This window comes from Macaca mulatta, chromosome 5, assembly GCF_049350105.2.
Source record: "Macaca mulatta isolate MMU2019108-1 chromosome 5, T2T-MMU8v2.0, whole genome shotgun sequence".
Taxonomy (NCBI): Eukaryota; Metazoa; Chordata; class Mammalia; order Primates; family Cercopithecidae; genus Macaca; species Macaca mulatta.
Genome location: NC_133410.1, coordinates 53830598 through 53851549, shown reverse-complemented (window position 1 = coordinate 53851549; position 20952 = coordinate 53830598). Strand labels below are relative to the sequence as shown.

General features: G+C 34.3%; 1 protein-coding gene across 2 annotated transcripts in view; it reads right to left on the bottom strand.

The window, feature by feature from the left end:
* The window catches only part of ANTXR2 (ANTXR cell adhesion molecule 2), a 160974-nt gene that overhangs the window by 43043 nt on the left and 96979 nt on the right, over window positions 1-20952 (bottom strand). For both annotated transcript variants that reach the window (XM_015138456.3, XM_015138457.3), the window contains exons 15-16: window positions 16449-16616; window positions 16063-16143 (exon numbers count right to left, since the gene is read on the bottom strand). In XM_015138456.3, coding sequence (XP_014993942.3) covers window positions 16063-16143; window positions 16449-16616 — 249 coding nt within the window. The remainder of the gene's footprint in view (window positions 1-16062; window positions 16144-16448; window positions 16617-20952) is intronic.

Below are 20952 nucleotides of genomic sequence, written 5' to 3'. Positions count from 1 at the left end.
AAATTTAAATACATATACAGATCTCTTAAAATCTTTATTTCCCTTACTCTCTTTCATATGCAGTTATTTTCAAATTATTTTAAAGTGTAACCAGTAGCAAGACATCCATTATGGATCTAGAATCATAATGTGTTTATAGTCACTTGAACATGTCTTCAAATACTTTGCAGAATATATGCCATTTTTTAGTCTTAAAGTAACTTGTAAAATGTTTATGTATTTATTCATTATTGCTGGGCTCATGAAATGTCTATTTACTTTAAAAAGTGTGAATTAATTTAAACATATCCTAAACAATAAGCTAGAATTTCCACCTGCATGAATTATTCTGTTCAAATATTGTTAAAGCCTACTCTCTGAGGGCAATGTACAGGATTTTGGGGATACCCTTTTGAGCATAGGAATAATCTCATTTTCATAGAGGTGGGTTGGTTGAAATTAAAAAACAAGACTGCTAGAATTCAAAGGGATCTTTCTGATCATTTATTTTTCTATACACAAATGAGAAAACAGAGGACCAGAAGGATTAGAAAGTTTGTGCCAGACTGAAGCTGATAAGTAATAGTATTGAGATACCAAGGTCCCTGACCCCCAATGCAGTGTTCTTTCCAATATGCCACCAAGGGCTCTAGGAATGGCTCTAATTTTTCCTTCTTCATATAACTCACTTTCCCAGCTCCTAATCTCTTGCATAACTCACTTTCTCAGCTCCCAGTCTCCTGCTACAGTTTGAAAAGCAATGTGCAATTCCTGGAATATATAAGCTAGTTCATCCCCCTTGTGCTTTTGAACACACTTGTCCCTCTTGGAGAGAACTGAAGTGGGGATGCCAGTTGCAGTATACGAAGGCGTTGAATTACACAACTTCTAAGCTTCCTTGTGATGTAAAAATTCCTTATTCTGTATAAACTTGCTGTAGAATTTATTGCCACTTCTAAATATTAAATATTATTTATAGATGCCTATATAATTAAATGTATATTATATATGTGTATTGTAGAGTAATATGCATGCATTCTGAATATACGCCAAAGTAACTTATCAGTAAAAACATAGACACAAAGTTGATAACTTAGGCACCAGAAGCATCGGGTTCAAAACTGACATTTTAAAAGTGCCTCCTACATGTATAATTGCCCTAAGTCATTCAGTTATTGCCTGAATAGGCAGAGGAATCAAGTGCTGCACTGTAAAATGACAGCATGGAATAACGAGCACTCACTGGATTTTAAAACCTGACTCTCAATCTAGATTCTGTTACGTTTGGCAATGTACCCTTGGGAAATTCACCAAACATCTCTAGATCTCAAACTCTTCATCTGTTAAATGAGGACAATATGACACCGAACTCAGCACACATAGGACAAAAATGTGATAACATAATTAAACATACATAAGACATAGTAGGTGCTCAGTGTTAGCTGACTTGGAGTTCTGAACCTTCCCTATAAAAATAAAGTGTACTCCCCTCTCCTGAAATTATGAGTTCCTTAACGACTACAATACCTTACCACCTCCCATTAGACACATAAACATCACCACGCACACAAGTATATGTATGTGCACCCGCGCGTGCGCGCGCACACACACACTCATAGAAACATTGGAAGTACTGGAAACCCAAGCTTCTATTCCCTAGAAGCAAGGAAGGAGACCCCTGCAAATCAAGAAAAACAGCTGAAGCCAATAACCCCTGTTTTTCAGTTAATGAACCTAAATTTGTGTTCTAAAAAACAGAGTGGATTTATATTAGGAAAAAAGTGTTCTTTCACCTAAGAATCCACTTGATCACTTGACAATCCACCAAATCCACCAATTTGACCTGTTATATCACATATAATATGACCTGCTATATCATAATTTTTATGTGATTCCTTTTGGACCTACAATGAAAGGCTATCTACACAGGCAGAAACATTGACATAGGGCTAAGTTACTCAGGAAAACACATATTATTTCCATTCCATTTACAAATTTGAGAACTCTCCAAGAGTCTAATTCTAACTTCTTTTGCATCACATTATTATCCAATTCAAAGCTGTTATTATTCACAGACTACAAATTGAAATCTAAATCCTTAACACCCGCAGATTTTTGTATCTTTGATAATTAATTAATAGGTACAAAATAAATTGGTTGATAAATGAAACAAATGAACACTATTTCATTTGTATGTTTTCCTACTTACATTTAAAGATAATCATTAAAGGAAGAAAACACTGCTGCAAAAAGTATATCTCAAAGCCAAATTTGTGATTTTAAATTTGTAGAAAACTTTAGAATATCTAAGCTACTGATTACATTTTACTACTGAAATTTACTTTACTGTGATTAGAGGTAAGATATATGTGTGAAAACTAAAATAATTCAGTGTGCTCTGTATTTTCATTACAGAGCTTTTCTTTTTATTTTGTTCAAATAAATGGAGAATATGAGATATAATCTGGAAATCATATTTTTGAACTTTTGAGCCTTATCTGTTTTTTAAAGATTTCCCCTTGAGGGGTTACAAGACATTTTTTTTGTAGTCAAAATTTTCATAAACAATATGGTTAGTTGCAATTTTACATTGAAAAATATCAAAGAGTAATAATATAGACTTAATGATAAAAAGGTATTAACTAGACAAACATTAGTGGAACAGCAACAGGGAGAGGAAGGGAAGGAAAACAAAATTTTAAGAAAAGACTGTTTAGTCATTTCAAGTTTCAATCTGTTTACTTCCAAGTGCTCAGGGCAGCAATACTGAAATATACAACCTTAAAAACATAATTTATAGTTTATTATTTAAATAACACTTCATTTTCCTACTGCCTGCAAATTATTAATTAAAATAATATCTCTTCCCTATTCATCTTTTTTTCTTTTTCTTTTCTTTCTCCTTTTCTAGCTCTTGATTCTCTCTCCTTCTATATCAACTCATAGTCTGATGTTTCCTCTTCAGTGAAGTATTTTGTATGCTGGTAAACATGAAAGTAATATTATTCAGATTTACTGCTGGTGCTGTACCTAGGGATTTTATTTGAATTTATTGATACTTGTCTGTCATTCCTAACTACCCTACAGTAACTGTCAAAAGGTGAAGTTCTGAATATTAACCCAAGGAAATATTTGAAATATGTAAATGAAAATATTTTATCACACACACACACACACACACACACACACTTCTCTCCTACCTAAACTTCTTATCTCATAAAAGAGCATCTGATGCCAGAGCATGAAAAGTGTATTAAGAGCTTAACATCAGTATTAATAACTCAGATTTAAAACTCTTAGTAATTAATTAAGATTAATGACAACAGTCATCCCCTTTTCTCCAATGTAACACTTCCTCACATTTTTCCAATCTCCCGTTCATGAGCCCCTCCATGCTCATTTCAGGCTGTGAAAATCAAAGGTCCTGAAACTTTGATCCTGTTATCTGCTGCTTTTTGTATCTGAGATTAAGGAAGTAGACATCGGCAAATTTACAACGAACAGTTCAGACAGCTGTCCTACTTTAAGCAGTTAATGGAAAAGGAACTAATCTAGTTAAGAGCATAAGACTAGTTCATAAATCTGGATTCAGAGGACAGTTAAAACCGTCCCACCTCTTCTGGAGAGTAGTAACTGAATTAAATTCTCTTCTCACTGTTTGTTGAGAAGAGCCAGCATTTCTGTAAACTGGACTAATGAGGCACTCAGAGTTAACATAAGCCATATATAGGCCAGCACCATAAATGATTATGCAAAAGATTAATTAAGATTAAAATATATGATTTGGCTAGGACAAATACAGATCTCACAAGAATTCCGATCACTGAAAATTTTTCTTAAATAGAATATGAAATAAAGATCAAATCTGTTTTAAAAGAATGAAAAAAACGCAACCGCAAGCAAAAAAAAAATTCTGAAAAAGACAATAAAAATCAAACGCCTTCATTTGTTCAAAATTTAGCCTAAAGGAAAATAGTTGTGTTGTGTTTTTATAATTCAGAAAATGTTCAATAGATTTAATTATAATTTAAAAATTAATCATCCAAAATGACTAACTTCAGCCCCATATAAATAACATTTTTATGTATCAGCATTCTCAGCCATATTTTTGTAAATAATTCAAACTTGTTAAATTTCAGAATTGTTCTGTCTTTTCTCAGTAGCTTAATTTTATAAGTAGTAAAATAATAAGTATAGGTAACAGAAATGTTTAAATTCTACAAATTCAAATGATATCCCTCTTATGAATCACTAGGATCTAATGCACATATTCATTAATGTATAATTTATACTCTTAATTATAATAAAACTAAGAGGAATGCTAATATACAAAATTCTGTTCCTCGAATCAATATCTCATGCATATTACAGGGTAATTATGTTATCTGATGGCATAGGACACTGTAACCAGAATTAGAAAGTTAAAATCTTGACCCTGCTCATGGAGCTGTGGGAACCACAGTGGTGTGCTTAAGTCTCGTGGGCCTCAGTTTAGATACATCTGGTGAAGGATAGAGCAAATGATTGAGAGAAAAGTTATATAACTACAATCTGAAAAACATACATGAGGAAAATGGCTAAGTCCCGTTAAACACAGACAATGTAGTGACAACAGGGCGTCGAAGCGGAAAATTCATATAAGCTCTCAGAGACACGCAAGTGGAATTCAGGAGGGAAGGTCGCATTGTCTAAGAATGATGTCTAACGATGTCTCTAATGATGAGGACAAAGCAGTGGAAGTCTCAATCAACGTTAGGAAGTCAGACAAGGGAGAGAAATGAAAGAATTAGAGAATGATAATGGGAGAGTAATTCCTCTACTCCAGAAATTTATCTGTATGCTATGTATGTAAACATGCTATTTGAATGTTTTATTGAAATGTTTTACAGACTTACTAACTCTTTCAGGCAACTAATATTTGAGATGGTCGTATGTGCGTGTATCTGTGTGTGTGTGTCTCACCAATCTGCACTAGGTTCGGCCTTAAAGCTATTTAAATAAAATACAGTGAATTCATAATTAACTATTAAGAAATCATTCATGTCAGGAAATGGCTCTAGGAAACAAAAGTGCTTGATTTAAAAAAAATTACAAAACTCTAATATGATTCAAAACAAAAGTATGATTAGTACTGGATATGATTATGAAATTTAATATATATTGTGTATTATTTTCAGTATACTAACCTGCTTGCTAAGAAGCATTATGGGAACCTAAAGTATCTTTCTGCCACATTTTCCAAGTAAAAAGAGCTCTTCAAGGAGAAAGAGACGATGTATATTAGAGAATGAAATTATTGTGAAATGGCAATGAGTTTGTAGAAACTATCCCAACTTTATAAGTTTTTTAAAAGCATAAGGAGAAAAAAATCTTGTAATTATTTGAAATTAAGAAAGTGTTAACTCAAAGTCAGAAAAAATAAAATGGTAAACAAATGTCCACGGGTATTCTTTCATTTCTCCTTATTTTCTGTTTCCTTCTCTTTTTTTTTTGTTATTTGCAAAGTTTGAAAAATAAATTATTTATTTTATACCTCAAAATTATATCAGTTTCAAAATTCTTAAATGTGTGAGGTTGGAATTTGATTCAGAGTACAATTAGTGGAAAATATAAATAAAAATGATATGGAAAAATTTGTCAAGAAATTACTTAGAGAATATAATTATTACTATTGAATACTACTATATATTAGTTTCTATGTTATACAAATCCTAGTGTTTTATTTATAAATAAAAATGAAAGATATTTAGCAAAGTTAAAAAGGCATTTATAAGTACATTTTTAGGAATAAAGGGACAATAAAAGCTTCCTACTCAAGCCAATTTCCTTAACTGAGTTATAAAGCTTTCCTTAAACTAAACTTATAAATGAGGTTCTGGTAGACATAAAGGCACCATCATAATGCAACAAACTGTCTACAAAAAAATGCACTTTATTCCCCCTCGGACTGGGTCTTCTGAGCTCTAAATTTAAAAATGAGTATTTAACGCATGTAGAATCATGTAGATTTTTGTAAATTATTAGAAATTATAGTAATTTATTTAAATACATATTTAAGCCTTTGTAATAAAAAGTATATAAAAACTATACACAAAGTAACCAAAAAACAGAGGGAAAAAAGGTTAAAATTGTATCTGTGTTGACATTTCTGCTCCCCATTGGATGATTTAATTCATGTCTTCAAGGTATTCTACATCACAGGCATATGTTGAGCCTCAGAAAATAATGTGTTTAGTCCTGGACCACCAAGACATTTCAAAAGTTTTTTTTTTTTTTTCAGATAGGATCTTGCTTTGTCACCCAGGCTGGAGTGCAATAGTGTGATCATGGCTTACTGTAGCCTTGACATCTCTGGCTCAAGCAATCCTCCCACCTCAGCCTCCCAAGTAGCTGGTACTATAGGCATGTTCCACTCTGTCAGGCTAATATTTTGTAATTTTTGTTTGTAATTTTGGTCTCCCTATGTTGCCCAGGCTGGTCTCAAACTCCTGGACTCAAGGGATTCTCTCATCTCTGCCTCCCAAAGTGTTGGGATTGCAGGTGTAAGCCCCACACGCAGCGAACAGTATTCCTTCAGAGTGCCAAAGCTCACTGATGATGATGGAAAGAAGTTACATTTCTAAAATCAGTGCATTGAGAAGCGGTATTTACACTAATCATTTTTTGTTTCTTGTTTATCAAAAATTTGCTGATTTTTAATCAAGATAAATATTTATCTAAACTTGGAAATTAATACATAAAATGTATATGATTCCACTAAATAGCTAATAATGCCTATATGGGGAGGGAAGACAACCAAGTACCCAAGTTCTATTTATAGGTTCTTTGAAAACAAATAAATTTTTTGGTAATTTAAATGATTAAATTTTGCATATTCTGCATTTCAGTTCAGGAAACCAGACTGAGTCAACACCTTTGCCAACTTATATGCCTAATTAAGAGATTATTTTATTGAAACTAAGAAATGTTATCAAAAAGCATTCTATTTCATGAATTTGTTTTCCACTGATACAGTTGATGATATACACAGTGAGCAAATATGTTCTATAAGAATATAGACATAGTTATAAACATGCTATATGCACACACTCCTAAAACAGTCAGTGGGACAGTAGTAATAATGGCATGTTCATGAGATGGATTTTTCTTGTAAAAATTTATCTTTCAAATATGCAAAAACTTAAGTTAATTACTTCCATTAATTTAAAGGGAATATGATGGTATTTTAAAGATGCCCCGAAAAGTAAAGGCCAAAGATAATAATAATTAAAGATAATATAAAGAACGGAAAAGTCTAGTGGTATTATTTTCCAGCTTTGTTGCATCAGAATTGCCCTTAAAAAAACTATAACAAATTTCAGATCTTACACAAATAAAAGGTTTAGAGTTTTTTAAACATTTTACGTTTTCTACTCTCACTTTAACATGTAGAAGGAAATGAATAAAAATACATGGGCATTTTATGTATGATAGGACTGACTCAATTAGGCTACAATAAAGGGTTTTTTTTTTTTTCTAAAGCCCCTAAAATCTGTTACAAAGTTCAGCTATATGGCACAAAATATTTGGATGGAAACTAAAAACTAAATCTAAGAACGTAGTCCTTTTTAAAAACAATGATTTATGGGGTAATAATATTGACCAGCCCAGGCTATCAATGTAAATATATTTTAATGATTTTTTTAAAGAATGTAGTCATTAGCAGCATAATTCTAGGCACTGAAGACATTTGAAGCATCAAATCAATTGAGTGAAGGTTTCAATCTGCTCTGAAAGACCCACTAGTGGTTACACTTCGCAACTGTGTTGGGAACATAATGGCAGTATGATGCAGAATCCCTACTATCCAGATGTTTATTCTACTTGAAGATGACGTGGTTTAAGAGTGTTAAGCACTGGGTGATTTGTAAACATAATGGAGTACAGAGCCATCCTTGAGAAGGCTGGAATCACTTAAGAAGCTACCATTAAAAAGGGCAAGGCCAGTGTGAGCCTGAAAATTCAGAAGCAGGACTGAAAGGCACGAACAGAAGTCTAACTAGAGATGTAAACAAGAGGTAGAACCCAAAGCCTTTGCCTTTGAGGTTATCAGGCTTCTCTGGTTCCTTTTAAGTGACCTGTGCAACCTACCTTCTCTGATATTTTTGTGGGTTTTGCTGTACACTTAAAAAATTGGAGGATTGAGACAGTGTTCTGTCAGACTGAATATTCTTGAGAAAGCAACCGCCATCAATCATTTCAAAAAAATGAAATTATCTGCATAACTGACAAAAGTCCTCTCAATATACTGAAAAATATTTATGTTGCTTATTTCAACAAGACATAAAAACTTTGCCACATACTACCATCTGCCCTTGGGCCATTGCTCCCTGGCTACTTCCCTCTCCAAAGGATACTTTTGAGTCAGCAGCAATCCTTTTTCTCAAGAAAGGGAGCCTGAATTATACAAATGATAATAGCTTACGTTGCTATAGAATCTTTATTGTCTTACCATTCCCAGCATCTCTTTCGTATCAGGCTAATATTTTTAACTAATTCTATTATGCCATATTTACGTGTGCAAAATTAAGGAGTTTTTGTAGTATTTCCATTGAAAAGTCAACAAATTCTTGAATATTTTGTATCTGGCTGAATGTAGGTAGTAGAGGAGGAGAATCGCCCAAAAAGAAAATGTTTGCTTACTTCTGACTTAACATTTTATTTTTTTATATGCAACTATAGGAATGAAGTCTTTATGAATAGGAATCAATTAAAGTCAATATAATTTTGTAAATTTTGTTTTACTAAAAAATTACATCCATCTGCAAAAAATCTAATTCAATTTCATCTCCGTGTAATAAGAAACCTTATAAGTTTAAAAACAAATGGTGGATGTACTTGACGAGTGTTACTAGGATTCTTCAACTGCTGTATACACACTTTTATGTCTGCTTGCTGGTGAAGGAGGGACTGCCTTCTGAAGGTTAACATAACCTCAATTACAGCCAAGAAGCTCCTTGGAGATTTAATTGGTTTGTGGAACTACTCCAAAACTAGTGCTGCGCTTTCTTCTTTCTTTGCCTTTCTGCTTCTCTAACTCTCTCTTTTCAAATCAAAAAGGAGAACGCATGGTAATGCATCATTTATAAATTACCTTGTTACTGCGAAAAACAAAACACTGCTTTGAAAACCAAACAAACTCCTGCTGCGGACTCCGGCATGTTTGATGGAGGCCCTTCAAAAGAGTCCACGGCTTAATGGAGGTTGTTTATGTGGAGACTTCGATCTGTACCTGCTGTCCCCTGTCACTCCCTGGAAACTTGGCGGCAGATGTTGCAGCGTTAAGTTGTCTCTGAAGTGGTTTTCTGTCCTCGTCTCCCCACCGCAACGAAGTCAAACTACATTAGATCTCTTATTTGTGCCTAAGGCAAGTTTGGGAGCGCAGCTGTGTCCACCCCTACTCCTACCTTTGGTGTTTCAGGCCTCCAGGCAGCAAGAGTGAGACCAAAACGGTTCTGCCGCTCTCAACTACCTCCGCTGACAATCCGGCCGCTCGCTGCGGGCTGGGGAGGCCGCTGCCGCCGCTGCAAACAGATGTCAGCGACAACCTGCTAGCTTACACCTGGACGCGCGGCCCTCACCTCGCGCGCCGCGCTGAAACATTCATGACTCGGAGGACTTCCCGCCGCAATCAAAGCCCGGGCCCGGCGTGCGGCCCACGGACCCCGCCACCTCAGCGGGAGCTGCCGCGCGGAAGAGAGCGCGAGAGAGGGCCCGAGCGGGAGACTGCTCGCCTGCTTTGATACTTTATGCCTGAACTTCAATTACTTGATCAAGGACTTCAATTCAGCAGTGAATTCTTCCGCAAACGAGCTCGGTGCGACCTCCGAGCCATAAAAGGGGCTCATTTGGCTAGAAATTCACCGTGACGGGACTTACATAGTAAATGTGCGTGATTCTGGGTTGAATTCTAGGAACGCTGATTTGTTTATACAACTAAACCTGAGTCTCCAGAGGCAGAATCTGCAGTAAACAATTATAAATAAATGACATGATTGTTTTCCTAGGTAGAAAACATGCTGTTGACTAGGCAGAGGTAGTGTTATTTAGAACCATTAGCCACAACCTGAAAACAACTGTTTTATTGTCTCTCAAGTGGCATGAAGTTTGTTTTGCCTTTTTTTAGTCACTATCACTTCCTTTAAAAATCAGATATGAGAAAGGATTCTCATTTACTTCTTGACAATACACATCAAGCTACATCCATTTCTATCTTAAAAAATTGTGTAGTCTTCCTGATTTCTAAAGTGTACAAATTCCTTTATAATCACATACATGGAACTTGTATACCTGTACAAATACTTCATAAGAAGCATAATCAAAAGTAAATATTATGCATTTATACACACACAAACCATTATGAGCACAGAAAACACAGGAAGATAAAATTATTTGCAAAATATATTCACCAATTTATATGTTGATAAGAAAGTTTATTTTTAAAAGAATTGACTTTAACAGACAATAACATTTGTTCCAGTGAACTTTTTGCAAATGCAGAGACAATTCTTTTAGAGGGAATCAGTGTATCTAATCTAAGCGGATACAACGTTATTTACAAATTTCCTAATATTCCAAATATCAGATAATTTGTTGAGAAGATAGATTTGTTGATATAAAAGTGATACACACTTTCAAAGGGCAATGGACATCTCTTAAAAATATAAAATCTTTCATGAATTGGTCTAAGCTCAATGTTTTTCATTTAATCAGATTGTGATTGACATTAGGGATGTAAGTTTGCAAATAATAGGATTTCACCCTTGTTTAGAGCCCAATCGTAGGTGTGTGTGATTATTTAAAGCTAACAAAAGAACTCTAGGACTAATTTTTCTCATTCAATGAATGACTATACTAGGGCTTAGACAGACAGACACACACACACACACACACTACTCTGAGGTCAATTCATTTTCTCCTTTCTTCAAGCAAATATAAATGTAGATGGATAGGCAGTTATTCAAAGAACAGCCAGAGAAGTAGAGGATACTACCACTTGGGCATTGTAGTTCCCTAATTTTTAATTTTCTTTAGTTCATGTAATTCCATGAGATAAACCACATCTATATAAACTAAATTGGTAAAAACCATAAGGTTTAGTAACTTTAATTTTTTACCAACTAACCACAGTAAGTAGAAGGTAATGGTGTGCTATGGATGTCTTCTCATGCATAAAGCATTACCAAAGCAGATCATCCTATTTTAATATCATGCATCAAAATTAGCTGTGCCAAATATACTCTGAATTCCTGATACTCTTCCTGCCTCTGGGTCATTATTTTCTGAATAGGTAAATTACTGTAAGTTCCCAAATGAAAGATAACTCTAAAGCAAAAAAGAAAGGAAATTTAAGAAATATTATGTGCTCTTTCTACAAAATAGAAATAAAATTTGTAGGATATTAGAGTCTCAATACAGATTACATCACTGCCCCATGCAAAAATAATTTTACTGAAACAAATAATTAAATATTACCTTTTGGATAATATTTTTATGTTTGCATTATTTTAGAGACTTAAAATTCACTGAAATATTTATCATGATTAAGTGCCCTATGATTGCTGCAGATTATTTTTGGCATAAGTATCACAGAGTCAAACAGTTGCCTTTGTCAATAAAGATATTTACTGTGCTGGTGACTATAAGAATAGGACAACTAAAGGCTTCATTTGTTCACAAGAAGCCAGCTGAAAATTAACATGAAAATGTATAAACTAGTATAAGAAACTGTCAAAATAAAGTGAAAGCATAGTGGAAATAAATGTATTTAAGAAGAAACAGAGAAAAAAGAAGGAAGGAAGGAAGGAAGGAAAGGAGGGAGGGAAAAAGGGAGGTGGGAAGGAAGGGAGGTATGATAGCATTTTAGAGACAGTGAAATCAAAACAGTACGATTTCTTAACACATCCTGTAAACTTAAAAAACGTTGGGCCCTTCAATTTTCCTAATAATGTACAGAAAGCTATTTCACTAAAGTAGTGGAATAATTCTTGCTGTGTATTTTTATGATCTAATCTCTGGAAAGATGTAGGTTAAGGTTTATATGTGTGTGGGATAGGGAATTTAAATGGGAGTTAATTTTATGAAATAAAGAAGACCTGGTTGATGATGTAGAGTTGACATAAAATCAGATTTTTTTTTTTTTTTTTTTTTTTGAGACAGGGTGTCCCTCTGTTGCCCAGGCTGGAGCGCAGTGGTGCAATCTCAGCTCACTACTGCAACCTTCACCTCCTGGGTTCAAGTGATTCTTCTACCTCAGCCTCCTGAGTAGCTGGGACTACAGGTGTGCCCGACCACGCCTGGCTAATTTTTATATTTTTTGGTAGAGACAGGGTTTCACCATGTTGGCCAGGCTAGTCTCCAACTCCTGGCCTCAAGTGATCCACCTGCCTTGGCCTCCCAAAGTACTGGGATTACAGGTGTGAGCCACCACACCTGGACACATTTGGATATTCTTAATAATTTTTTGTGAAACGTTGAAAATGGAAAGCTGGGGAATAAAAATGTTGTGGGGGTGGGGGCAAAGATTTCTCAAGTTGTCTAAAAGGTAAAGGTCATATGCTGATAACTACAGACTTAAAACCTCAGTCTAAAACAAAATAATAAATATTATAAAGAAAAACTAGCAAGAAACATAAAGGCAAAACAGCAAATCAAGCCAAGCTTACCTGATTTTCTTGAGTGAAGAATGTGTGGTTGGGTTTGGTTGGATGGGTGAATAGATAGATACACTTATACCTTAAATTCAGCAAGGAATTTAACAAAATTTATTAAATATCCTTGTGAATCATGTAGTAAACTGAATTTGTACTGTTGGGTAGGTTCCTAGCTTTAACATAGTAATGTCACTTAACTGTGCAGCATCCATCTGTGAGGAAGGGCTCTCATGGGATGCCACACTGAGGTTTCAACATTGGCTTGAAATAAAAATTTGCAGGTAAGAAAACATCAGAAGCACTAAAGCTAAAATGAATAGGTATGACGATAAAAGATTAACTCAGACTGCATCAGGCACACATAGAATCATAATATGTATCTGATAAAAAAACAAATCAATTAATTGAATCAACAACTGATGTTTACTAAGCCTGAAGTCCTGTACTTAAGTAAAAACAAATTTTTCAAAAGGCATAAATAGCATAGATGTAGAGTAGAAAAAGTGGGGTTTTAATTAACCTCACATAATAAACGTCAACTATATTTTATTGATACCTCTGAGGTTCAGAATCTTTCAAAGCTGAAAGTTTTATCCCACATTTGTCACCAAAATTCATTTGGAAGCAATGAATTTTATAATTCATATATATTAAAATATAATAGAAAAATGTCTGAATAATATGGTTAGGAAATGATGCTTTACATAATATTTGATACATAGACTATATCATATTCCTAAAATCAGAAAAATCCTGAATTTTGAAATAATATGACCTCAAGAGTTACAAAAAAGGCTTTGGACTTATCTTAGACAAAAGTGTGACCATATCGATTAAAAAAAGAAAAGAAAAGAAAAAGGAAGAAAATCTTGGTCAAAATAATGGAAAGGGAAGTATTATTCTTCAAACATGAAAAAATAAATAATTTCACCTGCTGGGGCAACATTTGAAATATTACAGCATTATAAATTAAGAAGAATGTTAAATCCATTTGGTATCTAACAGAGTACCTGATATATGTTAGGTACTACGTAAATATTTGTTGAATGAATGACTATAATGCATCATTTTAAAAACTAAACATACCAATTTATCGAAACTCACATTTCTTCTTTTCTATTCCCAGTGAATCTTTCTGGTTTTCACTTCCGAACCCCAGATTATCTAGCAAACCATGAATCACTGCCTCAGTGACTTTGCTCATGATGCCACATCTATGGAAATGCTCATTCTAGCTATTTCCTACCTATATTCAAAGGCAGAGCACCTATATTTTTGAAGAAGCTTTCCCTAATCTCTCCTTAGGGAGAGCTAGTTTTTATTTTTCTATTCACTCAAGAGTACCCAGAACACATTCCAGAATAAATCTTATTTTTGCACATGTCTTGTTTCCCAAACAAAGTTTAGGTTTCTTAAGGGCAGAGGCTGCTGCTTGTTTCTACCCTTCGATATCACCTGATGCCATTGCTTGTACATATTTATAATCCAAAAATTATTGAATTGAATCAAAATTAATAGGAATAACGAAAGACTATAAACTAAATTGCAATCATGACAGTTAAAAGAAAATATAAAGTATTAGCAAGAGAGCTGAGACCACTGTCTGTTTTTGTTGGCTAGTATATATTCAATGTTAGCTCAATGCCCAGCACTTAATAAAGTGAAAATTATTGAACAAATAAACTAGTGTCTAACCTGGGGAATAAAAACTAAGATGATGCATGAAAACAATTTTAAAACACATGAAGTTAACATGTAGCATGTAGAAGAGGAAGAAGAGTTAGTACATGTTGTTCCAGAACAGAACTCCGGATCACAGATGAATTTTAAAAGATACAAATGTCATTATGTGAAAACTTTTTATGAAGAACCACAGTGATTGGATAATGAAAGAGGCTGCTTTATACACCAACTAGTTCTCTCTACTTATGGTCTTAGCAAACAGTAAATGATGATCCGTTGGGAAAATTCCAAGAATAAATTTTCTCAAATTGGATTTTTTAAAAATCCCCTGAAGCTGAAGTTCATGAAGCTTATTCCCTTGTTAAAACAGAGGAATGTTCATGTTGACACACAATGAACCAATTCTACTGAGGTAGGAGGCAGTACTGGATTCTGGAGGTGAGGCTTGGACACCAGACCTAATTGCTGATTAACTAAAACAGGGACAGGGCAAAAACACTTTCCCATATGACACACTGATGAGGGTGCCATGTCAGTTGGCCATTGCCATGGCAACACCCAGAAGTTACCACCACTTTCCATGACAACGACCCAACGACCCAGAAGTTGTCACACCTTTTCTAGAAATGTCTGCATGATCCACCCCTTAATTATCATATAATTAAAAGTGGATATCAATGTGACTACAGAACTGCTTCTGAGCTGCTCCTCTGGGCACACTGCCTATCGGGTAGCCCTGCTCCGCAAGGAGTAGTACCTCCGCTGCTGCTATGCACTGTCGCTTCAACAAAAGTTGCTAACACCTCTGGCTCACCCTTGAATTCTTTTCTGGATGAAGCCAGGAAACTTCCGGGGCTAAGCTCCAATTTGGGAACCCTCCTGCCCTGCATCAGATTCCTTCTTAGGTGAAGTTAAGAACTCTCCCAAGCTGAGCTTCAATTTTGGGGCTCACCTGCCCTGCATCACTACTGTTATGAACTGTACTGTCTCTGAACCAAATCTAACCATTGTTACATATGAAAAGGTTTTAATCAATTTTTCTTACATCAATACAGTGGAAAATAGTACTAGTATATTACAGAAATTACAGAACTAGAGGAATTGTAGCCACATTTCCAAACAAAAATATAGCTTCAGACAGACTTCCCTGATGGGGAAAAATATATACATATACATATGTGTATATGTGTGTGTATGTTTATCACCATCACAGATTTTTATAATGCTTTATAACTTTAAAGACACTTTTACATAATAGTCAAGAAATTTGATAACATCAACTGTTGAAGGCAGGGAACATACTTATACCTATAAAACAGATTCTGAGGCCTTTGCCCTAGGCCTTATTGCTACTAAATGCTACTAAATGCTAGAGAAGGACTTCAGCTACTAAATTCCAGTCTGTTGGAACATTGTGTCTTCAAAGTCAAGGGCTGATGCAATGATTGTGCTTATTAAAGTATGTGTACAAATGACCAGAATTGTAAAGAATTACTTGAAAAAGGAATGGTGTAAAAATGTAGTTTGAAGATGCATTCTAACAACAGGTACTTTATAGAAAACTCTATGTAATAGAAATCTACACTTGACAGTATTTCCTTCCTCAAGTTCAATAGGGCTCTAAAATCATTTTTTATTACTATTTCCCTGCCTTCATTATACTGACCCAAGCAGTTAGCTCTTTCTCAATACATTCCCATATACAAACCTCATCTCCTTCCTGAGGTCGCATCAAAGAAACCCGGTCATACTGCCGCCTCAACAAAGCCCAGAGAGCATCAAGACGACCCTAAGGGAAAATGAGACTTGTGAATTCCCAGAGAATGTACTCAATCTCTATGTACTGAATAAATGAAGACGTAAAACGAAGAAAATAAAATCTTCTTTACCTTCATTTCTTTCATAAGGTAAACTAGTAAGTAATAAAAACCTGGAGGTTCTTATTGCCAAGAAAGTATTCAGCTGCTAAGAGTGTACAATGAACGTCTGCAATTTGATCTACCCTCTTTAAAGTAGTTGGTGAGACGTGGTACTAAAAATGTTACAATGTCTCCAGAAGTTCTGAGTTAAATTACACAAAATTTGGACACGTACCTTAATTGGCGTGTACCATTTTGTCTGTGGAGGCTGGTGTGTGGGTTTGGGTCGCGGTGGTCTAGGCCTGATGGGTTCCTCTGTTTCTTCAGGAATTTTCACCACAGCATTTTTGGCTTTCTCTAGCCTTGCACCTTCCTCAGTAGATCCTTTATCACCCCAACGAACCTGTAAAACAAAGAGAGAGTACTGTTATAAGACATAAAGTGTCCTAGAGGAACAGGCTCTTATTGAGTCTATGGTCCTTTAGTTCACATCTCAGAGTAAAAAAAGAAGATGAGCAGGTATCCTAATTCCTAATTTCTCCTCTTCTGAGGCTGAATAGGTTTCTCACCACTCCTTACTGTATTTAATACTAAGATCCAAAAAAACAAAAAGACCCTTTGCAAAAATCCGAAGCCAACTAAATTTGAAGCAACCATTTTTCCATAGTTTTAAATAAAGAGTCCATTTGCGGTTTACATATGAAATGCATGACAGTGTGTAATCCTGCTCTCTAATTTGGTTTGCTCCCCTGCTAGCTAAACACATACCCATATGTAGTGATGACACTGGAAGAAATATATGAAAATGATGATAGTTAGCATTTACTGAGTGATTACTATGTGTCAGTCTGCATTTAATCCATACAAAAATGCAGTGAGATAGAGATTACATTTTATTCTTTCCAGATGAGGCACAAGGAGGTTAAGTGATGTGCCCAGAGCCAAACAGCTAGTAAGTGACGGGGCATGGATTTGAACATGGATAGACATGGGTTAATGAGTTTCAAATGGGTTTGAATTTTACAAATGTATTTTATACAAAAGAGTTGCTTCTGCCAAACTTTTCATCACATTTGTTTAAGGCAAAAAGTATGATCTGAACATTTAGTTTTTGAAAGTAAAATAATTATATATGAGTTTTCTTTACTTTTTAGTTCTGCTTTGTAATGTAGTGTTCAGCCTTTAGTTCCCAAGTTCATCCGAGTATGCTTGTGTGGCGTATGATTTTTTCATTGAGGAGGACAAATCTGAAAAGACTGCTTTGAAACGAAAAGTTCAGGAACAGTAGAGAATTCCACAAATTACAGCAAATTTCCTCCTCTGAAAAATCTTGACATTGAAAAACCATATGATCAAATGATTGCTTTATTTTTCAATAGGCAGAAATTAAGAGCTAAATTTGAATCAAACGGGGCATGTAAATAGGATGCAGCCCCTGGAGAAGAGCTTGTCCAACCAGGAGTAGTGGAAAGTCCTACAAAAACCAAGGACATCACCAAAGATGGGCAAGGTCAGAGAAGTGAAGCTCTAAAAACCTGTACTAAGACGTATCCAGGGCACACTATGACACACCAGAGTTAAGTGATTTCTAAAAAGAAAAAAAAAATCCTAAGACTTCCTAAAGCATTTTAATGATCTGAATTAGTGGGTAGGGATAGAGAAGATTACTATCCATGGAAAGAACTATTCAGTCTTTTTGATAAGGCTTACTTAGGTGTTTTTACCTTTTTTTACTACAATTTTAGAATGGGCTTTCAATTTCAAGTGGGCCCTGTTGAGTCATTAAAATGTATCTATATCTTTCAGTGTGATCAATGATACTAGAATGTTTTTTATGAGGTTGTTAAAATTGTTTTAAACACCATTAAACCTTTAGAGCTAGATAGTTGGCTTTCTTTCCAGAGAAATGACCTTCTCTTTCCAATCACAGTGTTATCACCTAGATAAACTAACACTTATAAAATATTCAGATACAGCTAAATTGTACTAAAAACTCTAAAATCAGGACACATACCCTTGTAGTTGTACAGGCTCCATTTTAAGGAAAAAAAGATACACAATTAAGTAAAGACACAAATGTCCTAACTTAGAGAAGTCATTCAGGGTAGAAAAAGAAGTAGATACAATTTAGATCCATTCAGAAATGATAGGCTTTACCATAGACAGCTCCCTCGCCTATGTTTCACAGTTGATATTGCAAAGGTCATGATAATCATATTCTTCTTTCAAGTTTCACTAGCACTATTCTCAGATTAAAAAAAAATATGAAGCTAGTTAAACTAGAGTTCTGACCGAACATGGCATTTCTAGGTACTAGACTATAAAATGACTGTACTTGAGAAATGTAGTTGCTGAGGTCTAAAGAAGATTCATTAAATAAATTCATTAGTTTTAGTTCATGAGGGAGCTATTTAATCATCATTAACATCATCACCACCACAAACACCACCACAAACAACTCTCACTTACTCGAAGTCTGAAACTAGAAATTATTTGAGTTTTCAAACTCTTAAAAGCAATTAAACATATATATGTGTATGTGTATGTATGCATAAATTTTAATATTTTAGTTTGACCACATTGAGACAGTGAAAAAGGACAAAAGAATAACAAGAATAGACTGCTAAAGGAAGCCTTGGCAGAATTAATATATCGGGCTTTATTATGGAAAAAAAAATAAGTGTAAGCTTGATAGCTAAATTCTTCCAACTCCACTTGGCTTTCATTATAAGCAATAAAATTCCATAATTTCCAGAGCATATTTGGATGACTAGGAGGTTATATCATTGAGGAGCAATTTCAGAATCGAGAAAAGAAACAAAAACAGTTTCATACTGAATTGGCAGAAACACACATTTGAAGTCATTAGGTATTGTGGATCAGTTGTGCTAACAGCTGTTATTAACATCATCTCAGTTCCAGCTTTCTAAAATTCCCATTACCATAGTGTTTAAATATTTAATTTAAAGAAGAAGGAAGAAAAAATATTCTAGGTAAAAATCCCTATACTAGCTTAAAATAACCTTAGCTATAAAAATGTGTTCTGTAATTCACATGTGCTCATAATTTCTATAATTCCTTTACTTTTCCTAGTTTAAGAGCTTTTTTTTTTAAAAAAAAAAAAAAAGAGAAATACCTTCCAGGTTTGAATAAGCATGCTTTTAAAACAAATTTTGTTTGCATGGCGGCACCTGCCTGTAGCCCCAGCTACATGAGAGAATCGAGAGAATCACTTGAGCTCAGGGGTTCAAGACCAGCCAGGGCAACATAATGCGAACTCCCCATCATCCACTCCACATTTCTTAACAGATAAGCAGATAAATGAAACATTGTGATTTTCTATTTTCCCTCTCCACATTTAAATAAATTCATGTTTGAAAATGTTTGATGATGCTTAATTCTCAGTTCAATTGTTATTGTGTATTTTTATATACAGGTTGTGTATAGTTCAAAAATCTAAAATTCAAAATGCTCTAAAACCTGAAACCCTCGGAGTGCCACTTAGCAGCATAAGAGGAAAACTCCACACCTGACCTCATCTATTGGGGCACAGTCAACACTTTGTTTCATGCACAAAATTGTTTTAAAACATTGTTCTATTTTAAAATTCATTTATGTTTGTATATTTTGTTTACAAAATATATAAGCATAACATGCATTTATGCTTGTGCATTATGTTTGTGTATTTATTGCATATTTTAAATTCATTTATGTTTGACATACACCTTATACACATATTCTTCTTATGTGTATATAATGAGTATGCCAAACATATTCCTCTTATGTGTATAAGGTATATATCAAACAAAAATAACTTGCATGTTTAAACTTGGGTCCCCTCCCCAAAATATCACATTAAGTATGTGCAAATATCCTGAACTCTGAAAAACATCCAAAATCTAAAACACTTTTAGCTCCAATCATTTCAGGTAAGGGATACTCAACCTGTATTGTGTTTCCCCTTTGTAACATCCACACTTGCTTTTCCATTTTTTTTCTTCATTCTCATTCTTATTTCCATCTTATTGATGGAATACTTCATGCAAGGTAGTCAAAATTATCCAAAACTAAAATGGACCCAGATTTATTACAAGTAGGCTGAGGTTTTTGGTCTCAAATTTTGTTCAACTGAAAAGGATGGGTGGGCAACATAATTTCACATATTAAGAGTTAATAACTCTTGAAACTTGAACTATCGCTTAGTTAGGGATGTGTGTGTGCTCTTGGCTCTCATAAATACAAACCAATAATGTTCCTTTTAACTCAGGACCCATTCAGGATCTCACTCACACATTTCCTTTCCTTTAGAAAGAGACCTCAATCTTTGGAACACTGGAATATTGAACTAACAAAAATTTGACATATTCCTAGTTTTTTAAAGCAAGAATATTATTTATTATTATTTATTATTATAAATTATTGTTTATTCAATTACGGCTCACATACTAATATCCTTACTTTATTATCATGCAGTATTTTACATGAGTGAATTTCAAAATGGTATTAAGCTTATTATTCTGAATATGAACTACTACATGCTCAAATACATTTAAAAAATAAGTAAATATATAGCATAGATTGAAAATTTTCCATCCAGAGAAACCTACTCACATTTTTGGTATATCCTATCAAGTCTTTTTTTCCCTTGTTATACAGATCTTTTTACACACACATTTTGGAATGAGGTGAAATCAACTAAAAATAAGTTGTTACAGATCATATTTGGATATTTGATTGTA